This window comes from Microcaecilia unicolor, chromosome 7 (genome assembly GCF_901765095.1).
Source record: "Microcaecilia unicolor chromosome 7, aMicUni1.1, whole genome shotgun sequence".
Taxonomy (NCBI): Eukaryota; Metazoa; Chordata; class Amphibia; order Gymnophiona; family Siphonopidae; genus Microcaecilia; species Microcaecilia unicolor.
In genome coordinates, this window is record NC_044037.1 from 273,598,695 (window position 1) to 273,623,608 (window position 24,914).

Below are 24,914 nucleotides of genomic sequence, written 5' to 3' on the forward strand. Positions count from 1 at the left end.
TCGTTGAACTGTCCTATTTGAGTTATTGTATTTTCTTACTTTCTTTTATTATTATTATTTGTTAGATTTCTCAAATTTTGGGACATATTTCTATGTTCTTTTGACCTTTTTTTTGGCACGCACTGCGTGAGTACAAGAACTTCAAATATGTGTTAAGTCATAACTATACATGCATACAAGCAATTTGCAAGCACTTTAAATTTTTAGCCACCCAAATGAACCACGTGCATGCTCACAAATGCAGACCCTAACTAAGAAAATATGTTGTCATAACTTTTAAACAAGGAGACTTTCATATACAAGGATCCTATTTCTATAAGGTAAACAAATCATTCGAGATAGCTTGTGCCTTGATGAATTTTAATTTATAGAAAAGTTTTGCTTAAATTTCTTACAAAAATTTCAAAATGGTACTGGGACTAAAAGAGCACATCATTTGTTACTATGAGCTCCATATTAAAAAACCAACTAAACAGGTAAGACAGGTGACTAATTTAACCATAATTTAGTAGACTATTCTGCCGAACCTAACTGGCTAGGTTTTTCAGCTGAAAATCAGATGAAAGTTGACCAGCTAGATTTAGTGCAGCATGGGTTAGTGATAAAAACCAGGCACCAATGAGCTAAGCTTTCATAAAAAAAAGATCTCCCCTCTATCAGCTGATCTACTTTTTTCTTTTTTAAAATACTGGCTGTACTTAACTCACACCCCTGACCTCTCAATCCCCTTATATTTACTATTTTTAGCTGACCTGCAGTGGTATCAAACCCCTTTCTCCATATTATTTTATGTTTAGTCACTGGTTTGTTTCAACTATATCTCCCCTCTCTCTCCCCAAATTACCTTCTTAGATTGTAAAACCTAAATGATCTCTCAGTTCCCCCTCTCCCCTGTCTCCTACGCCTCAATCCCTCACACACACATAAACAAATCCTACCCTGAAAGACTTAGGGACACATCTTAAAGCCTTGGTTAAATTAATAATGTATTGATAGTTCTGACAGCTATCAGCACTTAGAATTCACTTATTTATATCAGCAAGTACGTTAATGTAACCAACCACTCCCTACTGAGAGGATCACCACAGTGCCAACAGCTATAATCTTTTAATAGAAAGTTCAGCAAGTAGCCCCAGAAAAAAAATGATTTCATTATGATCTCTTAAAAAATAAAGAATAGTTTTTAAAGGCTGGGGAGGGGGGGGGGGGTAATTCTATAAAGGGAGCACTCATATTTATATGTCAATTATATGCATAAATGTTTATAATATTTGCATATATTAATTTATTTAGTTAGATAAATTTGATATACCACCTTTCTATTGTAGATATCAAAACAGTTCACAATAAAACATACACATGCATGTGTTGTTACCTGAGCTTGCTATTTGATTTGCGGTGGCCTGTCTGCTGGTGTATAGTAGTATCTGAAATGACAGCAGAAAATCGTACCAGATTACTCTCTAAGAGCAAGCACCTCTGTGGCGTGTGGCTGCAGGGACTTGCCCAAAGGGGCATGACCAAAGGGGAAAGCCCCTTTGGGCCACCTGAAGAGGCCTGGATTCTTATATTGTGGAGTCTTGATGTTTCAAGTATGTTATTTCTCTTTTTGGTTTCCTGTATTTCCTCAATGAATAAGAAGAATATTAAATCAAAACAGGTGGCTACCTCTACACTAATGACCAGAGTTCTTATGGATAGACATGTGATTGTGCTAGGTTCCCAGAAGGAAGCATTCTACTGTCTTTTTCTCAGGAAGAAGAATCTTTTATCTCTTCCAGTAGGACCCCTCCCTCTCTATGGGGTACATTTGCCTTGGATGGGGGTGCAACTCCTGTTTTAGAAGGAGACCATGCTTTGTCTACCTCAGGAGATGGAATTAGTTATGCTTCTAGGCAGTTTCCTTTCATGTTTCTTTGGAGACTTCAATGGCGATGGGATCCGCCTCTCAAGAGGTTTCACTTTTGATGTGTGGAAAGTGGTAAAAACATGTGAGATGATTTTAAAGGGTACTATGAGACATCTGTGTACATTTACTTAAGAGGTAGTTGATTCATTTGTTGAGCTGAATTTTCAAAGTTCCAAAATAGAGATATGAATTCGGAGAATGGAATTTCAGTTCAGTCTGTCCAACCCTGTTGATTACCTTCACTAATCTGAAAGATAAGTTGATGATTTTGAAAATGTATTACAAAAAAAAATCTTGTGGTTAAAAGATTCATTTTTTCCCAAATATGGCTAAAGTCTCAAAGATTCAGTGGAAACTTTGTAGAACTGAAAATGAGAGTGCATGCAGTAAGGCAAACTTTTTTAAAAATTAAATTCCCTGTAGGTGTATGGCTAAATTTCAGGGGAAGGAACACGTATTTTCTGGCCTTTTCCATCTGGAGAACTTTTTGTTAGATAAAGAAGACGCTAGTCATTGATGCTTTAGAGTCTTAGCGGTGATTGATATGGGATCTATTTATTAAGCAACCTGCCCTACCCCATTCTCTTTTTGGAATGGGACATGCATAAGATTTCTAAGGAAGTAGAAAGGATTGTAGGGAGCATATTAGTTGATATAGTTGATATAGATGGGCAGATTAGATAGGGTACGTGGTCGTTATCTGCTGTCATCTTCTATCTCCCTGATCATTCAGACTGTGACACACATGGTTTTTTTTTTTTCTATCCTCCAAAATTTAGCCATCATAGGTTTTTAACAACTTGGTTATTCAGCATCAGGGCTTACACACATACTACTGTTAAATATCTGGGTATAAAGTGGCTGCCGGCATTTATCCAGGTATCACTGATACTCATATCTGTTCCTGTATAACTACCCAGCTAAAGGGGTCCTTTTACTAAGGTGCGCTGAAAATGGCTAGCGGTAGTGTAAGTGTGGGTTTTGGGAGTGCACCATTCCATTTTTCAGCGTGCCTGTAAAAAAAGGCCTTTAAAAAATTTGCCGAAAATGGACATGCGGCAAAATGAAAATTGCCGTGCGTCCATTTTGGGTCTGCGAGCTTACAACCAGCCTTTGATCTAGCAGTAAAGTCTTATGCGTTAACCGGGTAGTAGTGACCTACGCATGTCAAACACCACTTGGCATGCGTCCAATATACGTGTCTGAAAATAAAAATCATTTTTCAGCCGCGCCTATCGGACGCTTGCCAAAAAGGAAATTACTGCAAGAACCAAGCGGTAGCTGGGCGGTAACTCAATTTTGGCACACGTTGGGCGCGCGTAGACGCTTATGCGGCTTAGTAAAAGAGCCCCAAAGTTAGGACAGCCTTTTTGCTGTCTTAACTTTATATGGGTAGCTAAAAGAGTAACACCCAGCATCTAGAAAATGCCAATGAAAGTCCATGGCTGACCCTAGTGAACAGCACTTAAATGGGTAGGAGCTACTCATACCCAGCTAAGTGCAGCTGATTATCGATCCTTTTGTTTCTATGTAAAGCAACAGAAGACCTGTTATGCATCACACTAGGTACCTTATACTCAATGACATTTGAATCTCTGGATGTACTGATAACCTTGGTTTTGGCTGCCCTCCTTCTGATCATCATTCTCATCATCCTTTGTACTTGTGGATTGATTGTTTACTTGAGATGGACCAGCTGCTGCTTGCCCTTGCTCTTTCCTTGCCAAAAACATTGCTGCCATCTCTGCTTGATAAGATTGCTATAGATTTGTTTTAAATGAACCACAAAGATTGTACATAACTGTATATTTGCTTAATCCATGTAGGATTGACATCATGCCTATCAGTCTTGCAAGTATATACAGAGTGTACTGTCGACATGCTGTAAATGCTCTTTTTTTGCCAGGGTTTTTGTCCTTTGTTTCTTAGAGGATAGTGTAGGATTCACATTAGAAGTCTGAGCTGGTTTTCCACATCTCCTCATGCTATTCACAGACAGCCACTGAAACGGCCAGATCCTCATGTTAAGGTCATGGATTTCATAGCATGGTTCTGATAGTAGTCTCTGCACCTTTGGTCTACAAAATCCTGAGTGGTATAGAATGAGTAGAAGTAAAACAATTTTTTACTCATTCCAAAAGTACAAAGACTAGGGGACACTCAAGGAAGTTACATGGAAATACTTTTAAAACAAATAGGAGGAAATATTTTTTCACTCAACAAATAGTTAAGCCCTGGAACTCTTTTCCAGAGGATATGGTAACAGTGGTTAGTGTAGCTAGGTTTTAAAAAGGTTTAGACAAATTCCTGGAGGAAAAGTCCACAGTCTGCTATTGAGACAGACATGGGAAGCAACTGCTTGCCCTGGGATTGGTAGTATGGAATGTTGCCACAACTTGGGTTTCTGCCAGGTACTTGTGACCTGGCTTGGCCACTGTTTGGAAATCAGGATACCGGGCTAGATGTACCATTGGTCTGACCCAGTATGGCTACTCTCATGTTCTTATGTTCACCCGTCAAGGCTATGTACGTAATGGCACGTCTCCCAAAGGCACACCCTAAAACAACATAACTTTGTCTCCCTCCCCTCTCCTATGGGACCAACCTACTGTGGTAGTCCCAATGGCCTGTAAACCATTTGCTACATTATAGCTCACACTTACTTCTAGATGTGTTGACTATAGTGCTGTGCTTCTCAACCCAGTCCTTGGGGCACACCCAGCCAGTCAGTTGTTCATGATATCCACAATGAATATGCATGAGATAGAGTTACAAGGAGACAGTGCATGTTTATCTATCTCATGCATATTTGTTGTAGATACTCTGAAAACTGAGTGTGCCCCAAGGACTCTGTTCAGAAGCAGTGCTATATTATGTTATATATGAATTTTCATCTATTGATGTGTTTATGTTATCTTTATGAACTGTTTCATATCAAACTTTTGATAGAGAAAGCTAATATACAAACATAATATAAAATAACCTGATATGACATACCCAGTGCTACCCACCCTCCCTCTCTTTCTCTCTCCCCTTACCATCCCCCCAAAAGAAGCAAATGACCTCATAGAGGGGTTATGAAAAATGTTTAGCATGCCCTAAATATTAGCGCGTGCTAAAAATGTTAGCGCATCTTAGTATAAGAGGCCCTATATTAATAATATAATAATAATAATAATAGTAACTTATTTATATACTATCCAACCCATGAGTTCTGAATGGTTTACAAAAGAAAAAGAATTACATTTAACAAAGAACAATATTTTGTAAAAATGCATAACAATAAAAAAAAATTATAGCATCCAAACATCAACGTATTTATAAAATAAAATAAAAAGTTCTAAGAAGTTTTCTAATCCAGAGCAGATCATTTGCTATCCTTAAATCAGTAGGAAAATAATTCCATAAGAGAGATGCAGGCTCCAAAACCAGTTGTTTTCTGGTTATTTTTTCTTGACACTACCAGCAAAAGGTAGAGAAACAAAATATAATAATTATATTGCAATATTAGTGAGCTGACATATAGCTAGGGCAATCACATTGTAATAGTTTTAAACAGAAAGCACTTAAATTCTACTCATGCCTTACTTTGTAACTAATGGAAGAATTTGAGTGGTGGAAAAGCACTGTTAAATTTGATTGCCTAATACCTTTGCAGCATCATTTTGGATCAACTGGAGCTTTGTCAGAACTTTCTTTAGTAGACCCAAATATAACACATTACTATATTCAATGAATGATAGTATAAATATATGAGCTAGATTTTGAAGGTTGTGTAACGAACAATATGCCCTGATCTGCTGGAGCGTTCTCAGCTTCCTACAAGTTAGCCTAACCCCCCTAGTTGATAAGATTCTGAAATGATAAATGAGAATCGAGAATAATACCTAAATGCCATACAGATGTTCCAAAGTTATAATGGGGTCAATATTCAGCCGGTGGCAGTGAACATTATTTTGGCCAATGCTAGCATGGTTCCTGGCACTGGCATGGAATATCCGGGTTAATGCAGCTGGCTATCTTTTATCTGGTAATGCATTGTGCGATATTCAACACTTAACCGCATTAGTGACACTGCATAAAGATAGGACTGACTTTTATGCGGTCTGATTTGACCCACTAAACTTTGGTGGTTATGTGTTGAATACTGCCATGTAACTATATAAGTGCTGACTCCTCCCCCGGACTGCCCACAAATAGCTGGCTTTCAATTTAGCAATCAGTTGTGATATTTAGCATCCGCACCTTCGGTATTGCTTTCAGTTCTGGTCACCGTATCTCAAAAAAGATATAGCAGAATTAGAAAAGGTTCAAAGGAGAGCGACTAAAATGATAAAGGGGATGGAACTCCTCTCGTATGAGGAAAGGCTAAAGAGGTTAGGACTCTTCAGCTTGGAAAAGAGATGGATGAGGGGAGATATGATTGACGTCTACAAAATCCTGATTGGTGTAGAATGAGTAGAAGTAAATTGATTTTTTCCACGTTCTAAAAGTACAAAGACTAGGGGTCACTCGAGGAAGTTACACTGAAATACTTTTAAAACAAATAGGAGGAAATATTTTTTCAGTCAATGAATAGTTAAGCTCTGGAACTGTTTGCTGGAGGAGGTGGTAACAGCGGTTAGCGTATCTAGGTTTAGAAAGGTTTGTTCAAATTCCTGGAGATAAAGTCCACAGTCTGCTATACTAGGCTAGATGGACCATTGATCTGACCCAGTATGGCTACTCTTATGTAAGTGATCTGAATATCATCCCACATAAGTCATTTAACCAGCCAGGAGCCATTTCTGGCCTGTAAAATCACTTTGTATATTGACCCCCATCATTGCCACCTAAGGTAGGACCTTTCTCAGGAATTGGGTGATTCTTTTCTTCTAGCCATAGGCTCTGTGCAATCTTTAGAAGCTATAAAGTTTCCTCATTTAGACCTAGACATCTGAAATGGATTTTCAAAACACCAACGGTACACTATGATGGAATAAGTGGCCTTGTACAACTTACTGTATTGCATTTTTGCCAGCATCCAAGAAACAGTGTCATGTGTCAGCAGTCAGCATCCATACTTAGCGCCTCACAGCACCTCATCCTTAGGCAGTCCTGGGAGGATGGACCTGAAATGAAAGAATGTTATGGAGGAATAGCTTAATAAGAGCAGTGGACAGAATCATAAGTACATAAGTATTGCCATACTGGGACAGACCGAAAGTCCATCAAGCCCCACATCCTGTTTCCAACAGTGGTTAATCCAGGTCACAAGTACCTTTCAAGATCCCAAAGCAGTACAATGCATTCTATGCTGCTTTTCCTAGAAATACGCAGTGGATTTTCTCCAAGTCCATTTTAATAATGGCTTATGGACTTTTCTTTTAGGAAGTGATCCTAATTGCTTTTACTACATTCTCTGGCAACGAATTCCAGAGTTTAATAACACGTTGAGTGAAGAAATATTCATAGCCATATTCAAATCCCACTGCCACTGCTCATGATCTTGAGCAAATTACTTAACCCTCTACTGCCTCAGGTACAAACTTAAATTATAAACCTTCCTGGGACATGAAATAGCTACGGTACATGAATGTAACTCATCGTGAGCTTCCAAGAAAAATGTCAGCAAATCCAAGATACACTATCACTTCTGCATCTCTGCTGTCTATTTACCCCATGCATATACCACTACCTTCCCTGACCAGCATGAGAAGGTGCTTGATAAGCTAGGGATCGCTGATGCTCCTGACATGTTAGTTAATTTTCAACTTACATCCTGTATAGTTCAGTGGCATAGCTACGTGGGGCCTGAGGGCATCTGGGCCCCCATAGATTTCAGTCGTGACCCCCCTCCCGGCAAACCCGCCGCCGCCGCCTACCTTCGGTTTTGCTGGCAGGGGACCCCAATCCCTGCCAGCCGACGTCCTCTCCGACCTGCAGTCAGACTCAGAAAAGTCTTCTTCCTTCAACACTTGCATGCTGACGCCCTACACGTTGTACGTGCAGGACGTCAGACTCAGAACAGAACGTTCTGTTCTCTGAGTCTGACGTCCTGCACGTACAATGTGCATGACGTCAGCATGCAACTGTTTAAGGAAGAAGAGTTTTCTGACTCCTACTGCAGCAGAACGGTCGGAGAGGACGTCGGCTGGCGGGGATTGGGGTCCCCTGCCAGCAAAACCGAAGGTAGGCGGCGGCGGGGGAGGGTTCGCGGTGGGAGGGGGGTCGGCAGAGACGGGGGCGGCAATGGCGGGGGGCGGCGCCGGGGGGGGGGCTAAAATGTGCCCTCGAACTCTGGACCCCCCTCCCACGGAAGTCTGTCTACGCCCCTGGTATAGTTATAGCAGGTGGATGTCCTTTGGAAATGGAGCCATTTTAAGCATTGGGTGTGTAAGGATATGGTCTCACCCTTAGCTCACATTCTGATAAGAAATAAAGCCTGCAGTAATTTAATTGCAGCTCAATAAAATATAGCCAAACTAGTATGCCAAGTTGCCATTAATGCATGCTGCATTTTTTTAAAATTTCATTCTACTCTGGCCTTTAACCCCATCATTAATATTTTGGAATGCCCCCTCTCCTAGTTTCCGTAAAATTGCCATCTCATTTAAACTGAAATAATACAGACCCATTAAAATAACATCGATTACAAATGAATCCACATATTATTTTAATGCAGTTCACTTAATGCAGTTTTCTAAATCTACCGAATTTGTTGCTTTTGGTTCTGTTTGTGTATTTGTGTTACACTGGGAATACTATCGCTTTTTGATTCTCCTTTTCTTTCATGTATGCCTAAAATGTTATGCTACATTTTAATTTCAACATCAGATTTCTTTATGTACCATAGCTTCGGCTTTTTCAGAACGATACCTTGGGATCCCAACAAAAGACGACAGTATATATCAGGTAAAGGCTTCCAAGTTTTCATGTGTGTGTATGTGTGTATGTAAGAATAATAAACAATAATCAATCATAGCTATCTTTGATTCTGTACAGGCATCTAGTGTCCTGCACAATTACCATGGCTTAAAAGAAGAAAACTTGTTAATAATCCATGGGACTGCTGATGGTAAGGAGTAAACTTTTATATTTATAAAGGCCAATATTCAAAAGACGTTATGGCGCTCATTTTCAAAAGCAGCACAAAAATGTATCAAATGCGGCAGATGGATATTTTTCATGGGAAAACGTCGAAGTCGTGATTTTCAAAACTCAGATTTGAAATGGTTTTCTCCGCAGTTTGTCTAAATCGCAAGGGAGTGTGTTCTGGGCGGGCCCAGAATTTGGATATTTTTCAAGGATAGTGGAAAAAGATAAAAATTTATAGGTCAAGAATTGGGATGTTTTTATCTGGATATTTTTCAATCAGTAACAAAAAAGATGCCCTAACTGACCAGCTGGCCACTGGAGGGATTAAGGCATGACCCCCGTATCTCCTAGTGGTCACTGACCCCCTCCTACCCCCTAAAGATGTGACAGCACAGTACATACCAGGCTGTATGACAGCTTCAGATTTTATGGCCATTCCTATTAGAGCAGTCAGCTGGTCCCAGTTGTGGGCTAGTGGTCAGTGTAGTGGACTGTAGAGAAATATTCTAATTTAGCTAGTTTACTAGTCCATCTTTTCAGTCCAAATTTCCCTCAATCATTTCAAGGTTGATCATAAAACCTTTCTTTTTAACAATGCTTTTTGTTGATCACTCATAACATGCGGAGAAGGTCCTTAGGGGCAATTTTACAAAGGCTTAAGGGCCTATGGGCATCCAGCGTGCGCCAAATCAGCATTACAGCCTGGCTATCATGTTCCCCGGGAAGTAATTCTGAATTTGGTGTATGCCAAAAATGCGTGGTGCTTACCCAGCAGTAAACGACAGAGGGTGCGTGCTGCATGCCTACCACCCGAGTAACGCGTGAGACCTTACCACTAAGTCAATGGGTGGCGGAAAGGTTTCAAGACGAAAATGAATGCATGCTGGTTTGTATTTTGCCGCACATCCATTTTCTGGTTCTTTAAAAAAGGACCCTTTTCCCAGGACGTGGTAAAAACTGGCCTGGCATGCGCACAAAAGACACACTCGTGTTGCCGCAGGCCACTTTTTGCCACAGCTTAGTAAAAGGGCCCTTTAGTGACTTCTAAAGCAAGACAGCCAAGATTTCCCTTCTGTCCTCCCCCTTTCCTATCACTAATGGAGTTCTGCCCCTCTAGTGTCTTATGTAATTTTCTCTTTCTACCCTTATATTAAATAGATTGTAAGCCACCTAGATACCACATCTGTAAGGTGGGATAGAAAAAAAACTAATAAAACTTGAAATTTGAAACTTAATTGTGAGCCTTCAAAAATTCACAAAATACTAACTGTACCTTTAGATAGGAGTCATCTGCAGGCCTGAGGGTTTTTCTAGAGGTCTACAGTTAGGTACAGTAGGATTTTAGGTGTTCTTGGAGGGATCACAATACAAAATAAGCGTGTTAAGGTAGGATTTGTACCTGAGTCCATATATGTGAAGTCCATTGCAATGACCACTAGTGGAATATCTGTGTGGCCAGTTTACTGGGAATGGTGCTACACAGTCATTCTTTTTGAGCACAAAAACATCTGGAAAATAGTTATGTTCAAAACAAAAAAAAATAGATGTTTTTCCAGTTTGAAAATTGCTATGTTCAGGATGAGAATTTTAGACTTTTTCACCAAAATGTCTAAAATTGCACTTGGATCTCATATTGAAAATGCCCCTCCACTCTTTAACCATCCAGAAATGGCTCCTGGCTGGTTCACTAGTAGCTGATGTATAACTTCTCTAGCCATATATTTTCAAAAATTATTCATATTATCAGACTGAAAGTATGAGTCAATGACGTGATAGAATGCACATAATATGGGTCTGGGTTTTGAATAAAGCAAGGATGAGCTTTCAGATTATCTGAATAGCAATGATAAGCCCCAAAATTCTATAAATGGCACTTAAAATTGCACAAACAAATTTGAGCGTGCACCTAATTTGCGTGCATAATTTAATCGAGTAATGAGACAATTAGCGCCAATAATTGGATGCTAATAATCAATTATCAGCCCTAATTGGCAGTAATTAAAAATTACTGCATTGGGATCTGTTCGTAAATTTAACACGTGGTCCAGAAAGGGGATGCGGCCATGGAAGGGTCATTGGTGGATCAGGGGCATTCCTACAATTCCTACACATTGTTATAAAATAAGGAGAATCTGCTTCTAATTTAGACACGAGGTTTTACACCAGGGTTTACTTGGTGTAAATCCTCACATCTCAAGTTAGGCATTGATCCGGGTGCTAAGCATATTCTATAAACAGCACCTAACGTTCAGCGCCATTCATAGAATAGCGCTTAGCATGTTATTTTTTGGTGCTATTTATAGAATTTGGTCCATTCTGCTGGTACCCATTTAGTTTAGATGTAAACTGAAATTGTGGATGACAGTTCTATAAGAGTGTTATTGAGGTGGACATGGGGGAAGCCGCTGCTTGCCTTGGAATTTGTAGCATGGAATGTTGCTACTAATTGGGTTTCTGCCAGGTACTTATGACCTGGATTGGCCACTGTTGGAAGCAGTACACTGGGCTAGATGGGCCATTGGTCTGACCCAGTGTGACTGTTCTTATGTTCTTATGCGGTGCTTATTCTACAAAGGAATGTAGGTGCTTACTTTCCTTTACAGAATACTAGCATAAGCTTACGCATTTTCTATAATTTAGGTGCAACCAAGTATGCCAGCCATAGATTTGGTATATTTGCTTGCACCTAACTGTTGAAGATACTCCATCACATGGCTGCATGTTGAAAAAAATTTGAAGCCATGTTATGCTGCATAGAGTATGCAAGTATATACGTAGATTATAATAAATGCTAGTCTTCGAGGTCCACAACCCAGTAAGGCTGTTCTTAAATTCTTGACTCATATCTTGGTCTCTCTCTCCCTGGTGCAGCCAGGTTAGGCTGGATTAGCCTTTAAAGGCGCAGCTGCTAATATATTAAGGTGATGAACCAGTATATCATAACACAGGAGTTTGCTGTTGAGTAATAAAAATGGCTGCTTCCCAGACTTGAAGTTAATGGCCACATTATTAACAGATATTTTGGTTTACTTATTGTACTAAAATTAGGTGTCATTAAAGCTAAGTAGACCTTGAAGGAAACAATCTACTAGAACCAGAAAGTGTGGCTTTTCAAATTCTCTTAATAGCACAGTAGAAAATAAAATGTCATTAATGATGCTTTCCGTAAAATATATGTTTAGCACAATTAGATATCTAATGACTAGTAACAATAATAGCCTTTCCGTAGGTAATTCAGTTCATATTGACCACTTACTTCATCTCGTATCCCTGTTAATCTATGTTTATACATTTAGTACTAAATTCTATAAATGGTGCCAATAAAATCAGCACCGACTAAAATAAAACACGCTAAGTGCTATTCTATAAATGGCGCTCAAAGTTAGGCAACTACATTTAGGTGCAACCATTTACACCCACTAAACCTTGGTATAAATCTCTGCGCGATCCCCCTTATTCTACTACACTCGCATAAATTATGGGAATGCCCCTGATCTGTCCTTGTCCCTCCCATGGCCACACCCCCTTTTTGGAGCCACATGAATCTCACACCTAAATGTACACGCACAAATTTCAATTAATTCCAATTAACACCAATAATTGCTTGTTAAGATCCCAATTATTGACACTAATTGGATTGTTACCTAATTAAATTGCACGTGCAAATTGGGCATGCAGTCAATATATATATATATAGAGAGAGAGAGAGAATCCAGGGGTTACAGTAGAAAATGCAGTTAGCCCCATATAAATAGAAAAAGGTAAAAACAGTTGCAAGCAGGATATTTTCCAGAGCTAAGAGCTTGATGTACTAAGAATGTTTAACAAGTCTGGGCCTAAGGACTAAGCATTTTTCCAGAAGAGGAAACTTCTATTACAGACCCTAAGCAAGTCAAGGGGCTAGATTCTGTAAATGGAGTCCAAAGTTAGGAGCCAGGAATGATCTGTGCTAAATTAGTTTTCTATGAAGGGCGCTCTACGCAGAGCATCATGTATAGAATTCTAGCTTAGTGCGCATTTCATGCCTAACATTGGGAGCAAGCATTTACATTTACACCTTCCAAAGACTGGTGTAAATGCTGGTGCTCAACTCGTGGCAGTTAGGTACGCAAATGCAGATATTCTATAACATTGCACCTAAATCCTGGGAATGCTGCTGATCCACCCATGGCCATGCCCCATTTAGAGTTGCATACTATGAAATTTAGGCATGCATGTTATAGGGATAGGGAATAGGGCTTATCCATGCATAACTCCTAATTACTGCCAACTAAGTGCTTGTTAACTCCAATAACTGATTGTTAGCACCTAATTGACAAATTCGTTCATGCGCTGATCTGGGATCTGCACTCAGATTTGGGTGAATTCAGAGGATGGAATGTAGAACCTGCTGAATTCACAGGCAACACAGCCTGTTGCTTTCTATAACAAATTAAGAATTTGTACTCTTAGTACCTTCTTCTCCCATAGAAAAGAGGCAGGTTGAGGCCTATCCTGGATCTGAGATACCTCAACAAGTCTCTTCTAAAGGAAAGATTCAAGATGAATTCCTCAGTAACCATCCTCCTCTGTTTCAGTCCAGGATATTGACTGTGTGCACTAGACTTAAAAATTCCCTACATATATACGTTCATTCAGGAAAATCCTTTGTTTCATAGTAACAAAAATTCACTATCAATACATGTGTCTTTTCTTTGGCTTTTCTGCAGCAGCGAGAGTGTTCACTTTGTACCTCTTCAGAAAAGGAAAGTAAGTATTCCTTTTCTGGACAACTGGTTAGTAGGAGTGCACACCAGATTATATGTCTTTAGTCCACTTGAACCACAGTTGACCTTCTTCAGGACCTGGGCTTTATGATAAAATATGAAAATACCAGTCCTGGTAATATTCACCGGTGCTCAACTGAATAAATAGAAGCCAAAACACTTTCCGCTCAACAGACTGAGAGATCTGTTGAAATTTGTCCATTCAGGTACATCATCTATGGTAATTTTGGCAGAGACTTATTTGAAACGTTTGGTCAGATGGTATCAACATTCAGGTACTATCCCGTGTGCATCTTCCCAAGAGAAGGGCATAATAAGATCTGAATGTCAATGGAATCAACATGGAGGCCTCCATTTGTCAAAGAATCTCTTCTTATCTCTTTCACTCACTTCAAGGGGTCTTTCTTTGTATTACTTCCACATCAATTTATTTTTACGTGAATGCATCTAACAAAGGTTGGGAGCTGATCAAGGAGGCAAGCACACTCATGGTCGAGAAAAATAAATTCCTCCATTAAACTAGCAGTCTACAATGCTCTTAAGACTTTTATTATCTAGTTAGAAAGCAAAATAAGATATCTAGAGCAACAACCAATGTGTAATACAATATCACCCTATTAGGAATGACAGAGGCAGATGAGTTTAGTTCATTATTCTTCTTATTTAAACAATTAACATGCACCACATGACAAAAGACAGCAGCAAGTTTATTGGTTTGCTGCTATGATAAGTAGGGCTCTTCAGCTTGGAGAAAAGGCGACTGAGGGGAGATATGATAGAGGTCTATAAAATAATGAGTGGAGTTGAACGGGTAGATGTGAAGCGTCTGTTTACGCTTTCCAAAAATACTAGGACTAGGGGGCATGCAATGAAGCTACAACGTAGTAAATTTAAAACGAATCGGAGAAACGTGTTCTTCACTCAACGTGTAATTAAACTCTGGAATTCATTGCCAGAGAATGTAGTAAATGCGGTTAGCTTAGCGGAGTTTTAAAAAGGTTTGGACGGCTTCCTAAAGGAAAAGTCCATAGAAGATTATTAAATGGACTTGGGGAAAATCCACTATTTCTGGGATAAGCAGTATAAAATGTGGTGTAAATGTTTTGGGATCTTGCCAGGTACTTGTGACCTGGATTGGCCACTGTTGGAAACAGGATGCTGGGCTTGATGGACCTTTGGTCTTTCCCAGTATGGCAATACTTATGTACTTATGAAGATAATGCTTCAATCAATATATAGTTGCTGTGGCAACTATATATTATTCTCTCCAAATATTTGCTTTTGTGAAAATTAATATCTTCCCCACTTAGGATTAAAAGAATTAGAGTAAGAAAACCCTTAGCAGCCCTCCTCATGATCAGGTTTCATTTTCAGAAAATCTCATTTTGTTTTTAAATAGGAAAATACAATTTGTTCCTTGTTTTTATAAAGCAAAAGTACATCTCTCTTCTTTTCACAGCAATATATATGATTGAGTTTGGGTTTTTTTTTTTTAACTTAGTCTGGTTGATGAAAATGTCGTAATAATTATGCAATGTACTAATTCATTTTACATAAAAATCAGTTCTGTAGAATGATTTTGCTCCTTTTCTCCATTGAGTTTGATTCAGACTCAGCACAAATTTTGGAGACCACCTCTGAACTGCCTGCACTATGTCTATTTGTTCTGGGAAGGCAGACTCAAAATCTAACCTAATGCTCCAAGGGGCCCTTTTACAGAGCAACGGTAAGCTCAACGCGGGCTTACCGCTCTCTCTTCCGGGATTACTGCAGTCCCAGTACGGCCACCGGTGGTAGTTCTACCCTGAGTGTGTGCCATTTCCGGGGGAAAAAGAAAACCTGGTGGTAATCGGGCATTGCCCCCCCACCACCCAGCTACTGCCAGGTTAGATTGGGAGCCCATATCGCCACATCAATGGGTGACGGTAAGGTCTCCCCACCGCATGGCCATGTGATAAGTGCTGACCTTTAGAGGAGTGTAGTCAGCTAGAAACCTATATCCCTACAAAAGCCATGCTCAAGTTGAGTGGTTCCTGATGAAGCCCTAGAGTGGGTGAAACAATCTGGGCCCCGTTGAAAATGAAAATGTGGGGTACCAAGCCAGCTATGAGAAAGCTAAGTCTATTTACTTAAGCCATGCTATTGCTTGGAAGTTTTTTTGTACTCAGTAATGCCTAGAGACAGAGTTTGTCATAGAGTGATTAGCTTTATTTGGAAAACTGTGAGAAAGTATACCCTATGAAAGAGACAAGATCACAGGCACAAAATCTTATATAGATACTAGTGCTCTGATGATCAGACCTTGGTTAAGACCTTGGTTTCTGAGGGTATTTCCCAGTTGTTAATCATCACTGACATTTATCCTTTGCACAACCCTTTGAGATTGTGTTTGGCTGTTTTCCAGTTTTTATAGTATAAGAGTTATCTCACCACGTGGCCAATTTTTTTATGGGGCTTTTACCAGCTGCAGAAAAGAGGGCCCAGGGGCGTGAGAAAAACAGACTCTGCTCCTAGGGCAGAGCCCTTTTTCCCACAACTTGGTAAAAGGACTCCCAAATGTGGTCTCACCAACAGTATTATTATCATCACCTACATTTATACCAATGATATTATCACTTCCTTTTTTATTCATGATATGCCTTTCCCTATGTTACCCCTATCACTGGCCTTGTCGAACTATTTTACAGTTTTGAACTCTTTAGAAATGACAACGCTAAAACCATCTCATTAACTACACAGAAGAATAAAGTTTTGCAGGATACAAGCAAAGCAACAAAATAAATAACCTTTCATCCGACATGAAGAGACATCAAAAACAAAGTAGTGCAGCTTCCTAGTAGCAGTACCGGTCCTGGAGAAAAGTGGACTCTTTGTAGTTGTTAATGCATTTTTCTCTTTTACAAAATGCATGGACTTTTGAGATTTCACATTGTGAAGCCACCAAAATGAGGGCGGGACAATGAGAATGAACGAATCAGGAAGCTTCTGCTAGAGACGTCGGGACTCGGAAGGGGAAGAGTGCTTCCAGTGACGGACGGACGGAGGTTAGGTAAATTTAAAATAAAAATGATCCTTGGGGGAAGAAGAGGGCGCCAGGGCAGGCAGATAAGTGGCGGTAAGCATGGCGCCCCCCCTGCCATGCTTACCGTGTCGGGTCAGACCGGCCGTGAGGGAGGGAGGAGAGCCGGCTCGCAAGTCTGAAGAAAATTTAACAACCAGATCTTGTGAGCCGGAGCGAGCCGGCTCCAGCACACCACTGCACTTAACCCTCCATTGCCCCTGGTACAAAATAAGTACCTGAATATATGTAAACCACTTTGAATGTAGTTGCAAAAACCTCAGAAAGGCAGTATATCAAGTCCCATTTCCCTTTATTCTATAAGAACACATGTAACATCCTTGATCTGCCAATGATGCACCCATGGCCGTGTCCCCTTTTTGGACCCCTGTGTAAAAGTTACACACAGATCCCATGCCTAAATTTATGCATGTAACATTTAATTAATTACAATAAACACCAATAATTGCTTGTTAACATCTCAATTATTGACGCTAATTGGCGCATTATTCAATTAAATTGCATGCAGAAATTTGTGGGCACAATTTTAGCACTTTTTATAGAATTTTAGGGAAAGATTGGTTTACCACAGAGGTACAATGATATTATTTGCTTTATTCTCTATTCCTTTCTTAATAATTCCTAACTTTCTGCTTTTCTGGCTGCCATCCCACACTGAGCAGAAGATTGTCCATGATGACACCTAAATGATTTTCCTCATTGGTAACTCGTAATGTGGAACCTAAAATGACTTAGCTATATTTTGGGTTATTCTTCGCAAACTACATCACTTTTTCAGTTGTCCACATTAAATTTCACTTGCCATTTGAATGCCTAGTCTTCCAGCTTCCTAAAGGCCTCCTACAATTTCTGCTACTACTACTACTTATCATTTCACCATCTCCACATATTTTAACAACTTACACTTCACCTTTTAACCATGCCACCTGTGGAATACATCTGATCTTCCAATATGGTATTTTTAAACAATAGCTATAGCAAACCTCTTCAAAACTGCATAGAGCAATATTATAACAGAAACTAAATTACTCCAATTCCTTATGAGTTAGAGCAATTGGAGTAATTTAGTTTCATTTTTAAACAATATCCATGTCTGATTTGAACTCCTAACCTTTGAAGCTGCTCCTATTAGTTTTTAAAACTATTTTCCTCTTTTTGTGATATTGTAGGTATCCTTTTGAAAGTTAAATGCTGACACGTTTTCACTCCAGTTATTACATAGTAACATAGTAAATGACGGCAGATAAAGACCTGAATGGTCCATCCAGTCTGCCCAACAAGATAAACTCATTTTACATGGCATGTGATACTTTATATGTATATCCGAGTTTGATTTGTCCCTGCCTTTCTCAGGGCCCTGTACCGGTTTTATTCTCCAAGTACCGGCGTCACCACCCAATGTCCGCTAAGATTCCATAGATCCATTCCTTCTAAACAGGATTCCTTTGTATTTATCCCAAGCATGTTTGAATTCCATTACTGTTTTTATCTCCACCACGCTTCTTCAAAGGGGACTTACACACCGTTTAGCCTGCAAAGATATACAAATGCTACTAAAATATGCAAATACAAAAATAAACAAATACAAGAGTTACAGTGTTGTTTTAAAACAACACTGTAGCTCTTGTATTTGTTTTGCGAAACAGGCACCTGTTGGGGCATACAGGCACACCTGTGAGATAACGCACCAGTCCGTTAAGCTAAGTGCTGCATATGTTGATATATTATAATGGGAAAGAAAAAAAAACAATAGGTGGGTGGAGGATAGAGTCAATGATTATATCTTGACACATCCTTCCTATATAATAATTCTCACCTCCAACGTTCTATGCTTGGGACCGTGGCTCCCTGGCTGCAAGTGGTCTGCGAGGCAGACACGCACGGACATCACTGACGTCAACACAGCTGATTCCAAGGCAAGGGGAGGAGTAGGGAAACACGCGCAGCGTGTTTCCCTACTCTTCCTACTGCCTCGGAATCAGCTGTCACCCCCCCGCGCTACGCCCCCCTCGAAACCCACCCCCTCCCGCGAACCTGTCGATCCCCCCCCCCCGGAACGCCGAAAAACGCACCTCCCCTTCCCGCCGCTGTTGTGCACTACCTTCGGGTGGGTTCCTCAATCATCTTCTCAGAAAGTTTAACTCCGTGCGTCTGACGTCAGACGCATGCAGAGGAACTTCCAGACAAGATGATTGAAGAACCTACGGGAAGGGAAGAACAACACGGCGGCGGTGGTGGCAGTTTTCGCTGGCACGGGGGGGGAAACGACAGTTCGCGGAAGGGGGGGTTCGAGGGGGCCGTAGCACGGGGGAGGGGGGAATTGCCTGCCTAAGGCCCGTTTCCTTGCCTACAGAAACGGGCCTTTTTTACTAGTATATACAGATTCACCACGGGAGTGATGTGAATAGCAGTAGTGTCTAATGATATGAGACTCCACCTCATTTATGCTACACAAATGTTTTGTGTGATATCCCTCTGTTTATATTTTGATATAAATTCTATTGTGAGCAGCCAAAAAGGGGCATGGTTATGGGTGGGAAAATGGTCATTTCATGAGCGTTCCAAAATGTACACACATTGTTATAGAATATGCCCCTGTGCACCTAAATCTATGTGCCAACATTTATGCCACATTTCCCTTGGTGTAAATGGATGCACGTAGCTTTAAGCCCTGTGATATCAACTAAGCATATTCTATATACCGCACCTAAATATAGGTGCCAATTGCAAAATACGCTTAGGCAGAAATTTATTCCGAGTGGAGTTTTCAAGCGCCATATGTAGAATCTGCCCTTTTGCACTAAATGTCCAAGTGAAAAACTTAGATAATCAAGTCATTGGGTTGTAGGAGGAGCCAGCATTCTTAGTAGACAAGCCACATAGACATCCCAGGAGAGCAGTGGGGCACCCTAGGGGGCACTGCAGTGGACTTCATATAAAAGCTTCCAGGTACACATCTCAATGTTACCTCCTTATACTGTATGCTGAGCCCTCCAAATCCCACCAAAAACCTTCTGTACCTAACTGTACACCACTACAACAGTCCTTATGGGTGAAGGGGTCACCTATATATGGTTACAGTAGGTTTTGGGGGGAGTGTAGGAGGGGTCACATGTTCCAACACAAGTGCAACAGGTTGAGTGAGATATGGGCCTGGGTCCTCCTCTCTATAGTGCACTTCACTGATCACTACAGTACTCCAGGAACTCATTTGCTGCTCTAATAGACCTGGCTATAACATCTGAAGCTGTCATAGAGACTGGTAAGTAATATTTTTATCACCTCTTTGGGAGTGGGAGGGGTCAGTGACCACTAGGGGACTAAGGGGGTCATCCCTGATTCTCTCTAGTGGTCATCTGGCCATTTAGGGCATTTTTATGTGCCTCATTCGTTCTAAAAACAGGTGTAGGCTAAAACGTTGACGTTTCAGCCCTAGACGTTTTTGGTTTGTTCCATTATAGCTATAAAATGTCCAAGTATTAGGAACGCCTTAAGCCCACCCTAAGCTTTCCCCTGAAACTCCCCCAACGTGCCCCCTTGTGATTTGGATGCATTACAGATGAATTGCATAGATAAACATCTGCAACATAGGTTTTGAAGATACCGATTTGTCCAAATGTTGCTTTATGACTCTTTTTGGACATTTTTCTGTTTTTTAAAAAGAGCCCCATATTCAACAATGCAGTACCAAAGAAAGTCAATGGTGGGGGGAGGCAGGGGCATGCATCTGCAATCACAACCCTACCCACCTTTCTGGGCAGGTTAGATGAGCTATTTCAGTCTATCTGGTGTCTTCTGTTAATATGTTATCAAACACTGAAAAGAACTGCATTTTCTGACAAATGTCAAAATGTGAAAGCGTTTTTTTCAATTATTTTTCAAACGCTACAACAATAGATCAGTAACTTGTAGATGAAATAACCATTTTTCTCTTCTATTTCATTTTACTTTTTCCAGCTAAAGTCCATTTTCAGCATTCAGCGGAACTCATTAAGCATCTAATAAAAGCTGGAGTGAATTATACCATGCAGGTGTGTAGCATAAATACTTTCATTGTTTGATTTCTGCAAATAGATTGATGGCAATTTTAAAGGGCTATTATATCATTCTTTTGTCTATGATAAAAGTTTTCATTCTTCATTACCCACTGTTCTAGAAAAATACCTTTCTGTCCACAACTGCAAAGGTTGCACCAGAATTGATATTGTATTTTCTATTTAAGTACAGAAATTAGAACCATTAAAGTGGCTATTACCTTTATTATAAAAGAATGCGGATTGCTCAAATAATTTTTTCCATAGAGTAGGAGAGACTTTTAATAAAAATGGGAGGTGGTTTACAGGTGAGAGTGTTGGATTGTGATTCTGAAGAACTCCAAGCATGAGTTCAAGGTCTTCTAGTTCCACTGATTTCCTGTGTGATAATGGACAAAAGACTTTTGATTCCATGGGGTTGATATTTAGCTAGCAGGGGTCAGTACTTTTCAGCTTTATTCCCGGATATTCAGTGGTAGGCATGGCCAGATATTCAATATCCAGTTGTCCGAGGCCAGCTAAAACGTAGCCATTTTATGCAACTCCCCTAGCTGGTTAAGATCTGAATATTGGCACTTAGCCAGCTAAGTGCCAACTCCATCCCCAAATGCCCACAAAGAAGCCAATTTCGGCTTATGCACTAACTGGGCATTTTTAGCAGCACTTTCCGGTTTACTGCTACTGAATATGCCTGGGTTAGCCTAGGACAAGCAACTTAAACATTACAGAAGGCTAGATGGGAATCTACTAGAAGCTCAGCTTTCTTTGTTATAGCCCCTTCTCTTTGGAACTGCCTTCCCAAAAACCTAAGACTGGAGCAGTCTTACATTCAATTTCGTAAATTTTTGAAAACATATTTGTTTCAAACCACATTCGAAAAAAATCTGTGATGAAAGGCAGTATTTAGACAGAAGTAATTATGTAGTGAAGAAATATTCTAGCTTAATGTATTTGTCGTGAATGGCTGTTTAGTGTGTAGTGTTATTGATCATCTCGTAGAACGTCTGTTTTAAGTTTGATGTGCTTTCCTATCAATATGATGGAATTCTTTTATGTTTTTTGTTTTTGTATTATGATTTTTTATACTGATATTGTAAACCATTCGGTTTTGTGCATACAATTTGTAACGGTATAGTAAATGAATAAATGATCATGAGTCATTTCTGGCCATTTAAATCACTTTGAATATTGATCCCTGTATAAAATAATAATTATCTCTATCTATCTATAGATAGATAGATAGATAGATAGATAGATAGATAGATAGATAGATAGATAGATAGTACTAAAGCACTACTTGTTTGTGCATCTTTGTTCCCAATAGTAATAATACTGGTGCACTTGAAAATTTCTTTAAAAAATCTTTATATGATATCATCGTTTTTTTCTCCATACTAGGTCTCCCACTGCCTGTGTTAAGAATCCACATTTCTTAAGGTGCAAGGGGCAATAGAAAGCTTGGCAGTGTTACAATGATCACTGTTTAATTCTAATGTGGCAGGGTTGTGTTACATGTAGAAACCAAAAAGCAGATCAATAATAATAAAAGGAAAAGTGGTTTATTGAACAATTAACCCATCGTTGCCACTTTTGCCCACAGGCTGCGTCAGAGGTAAGACCAAAAGGGGTGCAAACACAATCCACCTCATAATCGAAAGAGAAAAACGCCTAGATTTCGACCCAAATTGGGAGATAGACGTTTATCTCATAAAAACGAATAAATCGGTATAATCGAAAGCCGATTTTGGACGTTTTCAACTGCACTCCGTCGTGAATGCGGACAAAGTTGATGGGGGCGTGTCAGAGGTGTGGCGAAGGTGGAACTGGGGCGTGGTTATCGGCCGAGGAGAGATGTTAGGGCGATAATCAAAAAAAATAAAGGCGTTTTTAGCGAACATTTAGGACACTTTTGTTGGACCCTTTTTTCACATGAACAGGTCCCAAAAAAGTGCTCTAAATGACCTCCCCTGACTCCCCCAGTGGTCACTAACCCCCTCCCACCACAAAAAAATGATGTTTCACAACTTTTTATTTTCACCCTGCAGGTCCCTGGAGCAGTTGTTAGGGGGTGCAGTGGACTTCAGGCAGGTGGACCCAGGCCCATCCCCCCCTACCTGTTACAATTGTGCTGCTTAATGCTTATTAGTCGTCCAACCCCCCTAAACCCACTGTACCCACATGTAGGTGCCCCCCTTCACCCCTTAGGGCTATAATAATGGTGTTGACTTGTGGGCAGTGGGTTTTAAGGGGAATTTGGGGGGCTCAACACACAAGGGAAGGGTGCTATGCACCTGGGAGCTCTTTTACCTTTTTTTTTGTTTTTATAAAAGTGCCCCCTAGGGTGCCCGGTTGGTGTCCTGGCATGTGAGGGGGACCAGTGCACTACAAATCCTGGCCCCTCCCACGAACAAATCCCTTGGATTTATTCGTTTTTGAGCTGGGCGCTTTCATTTTCCATTATCGCTGAAAAACAAAAACGCCCAGCTCACAAATTGTCGAATAAAACATGGACGTCTATTTTTTGCGAAAATACGGTTCGGTCCACCCCTTCACGGACCCGTTCTTGGAGATAAGCGCCCATGGAGATAGACATTTTTGTTCGATTATGCCCCCTCCACATACCTGTAATAGTAATTATATTGCAAACACGCACAGTGCTTCTCTTCACAGGCTCAGCACTCCTTCTCTTCAAACATTATATAGAATCTAGCCCTTAATGTTTGAATTTGCGTGTGTTAACCTACTGCACAAGCATGACAGGTCAGATTCATTTAAATGTTAACTGCATGTTGTGTTAGGGGGTGGGAATTGGGTAGGTTATCTGCTGAATTCTATATATCACACCTAGCATTCTGCAGCTAAATCCAAGCGTATTTTATAACATACATAAATTAATTGGATTAACAAGCCAATCAGTGTTTTTAACAGCACTTAACAAGCAATAATGAGCCCTGATTGACAATAATTAGAATTGACGTACATAGCTTGCTAAGCGTATTCTATAATAGCACCTAAATTCTAATGTACAGAGCCAAAAAGGTGCGTGATTATGAGCAGGGAAATGAGTGCTTCGTGGGCGTTCCAAAATGTATGTGCATTGTTATAGAATAATGCCCTCTGTACCTAAATCTATGTGCCAGGATTTTCACCATGTTTCCCTTGATGTAAATGGATGCACCTAGTAATAGGCGCTGGGATATCAACTAAGTGTATTCTATACACAATGCCTAAATTGAGGCACTGCTTATAGAATATGCTTAGGCGGAAATTTATTCCGCATTAATTCTTCGGGCACGATATGTAGAATCTAGTCTATTAGATACCAGATAGGAGGGGAGAGATTACTAAGCTCAACTCAGGAGAGAGACCTTGGGGTGTTGGTGTCGGAGGATCTGAAGGTGAAGAAACAATGCAACAAGGTGACGGCCATGGCTAGAAGGATGCTAGGCTCGTAGAGAGGGGCATAACCAGCAGACGAAAGGAGGTGTTGATGCCCCTCTACAAGTCGTTGGTGAGGCCCCACTCAGAGTATCGTGTTCAGTTTTGGAGGCCGTATCTTGCTAAAGATGTGAAAAGACTGGAAGCGGTGCAAAGAAAAGCTACGAAAATGGTATGGGATTTGCGTTGCAAACCATACGAGGAGAGACTTGCTGACCTGAACATGTATACCTTGGAGGAAAGGAGAAACAGGGGTGACAAAATACAGACGTTCAAATATTTGAAAGGTATTAATCCGCAAACAAACCTTTTCCGGAGATGGGAAGGCGGTAGAATTAGAGGTCATGTATTGAGGTTGAAGGGGGGCAGACTGAGGACTAATATCATGAAGTATTTTTTCACGGAGAGGGTGGTGGATATGTGGAATGCCCTCCCGCGGGAGGTGGTGGAGATGAAAACAGTAATGGAATTCAAACATGTGTGGGATAAATACAAAGGAATCCTGTTTAGAAGGAATGGTTCCATAGAATCTTAGCGTAGATTGGGTGGCGATGCCGGTAATTGGAAACAAAACGGGAGCTGGGCAGACTTCTACGGTCTACGTCCTTATC

The 24,914-nt window shown here is 40.4% G+C and overlaps 1 protein-coding gene across 1 annotated transcript in view; it reads left to right on the top strand.

The window, feature by feature from the left end:
- Positions 1-24,914, top strand: part of DPP10 (dipeptidyl peptidase like 10) — a 744,229-nt gene that overhangs the window by 716,315 nt on the left and 3,000 nt on the right. Inside the window, 3 exon segments of the mRNA XM_030210103.1 lie at positions 8,745-8,803; positions 8,894-8,966; positions 20,789-20,862. Coding sequence (XP_030065963.1) covers positions 8,745-8,803; positions 8,894-8,966; positions 20,789-20,862 — 206 coding nt within the window.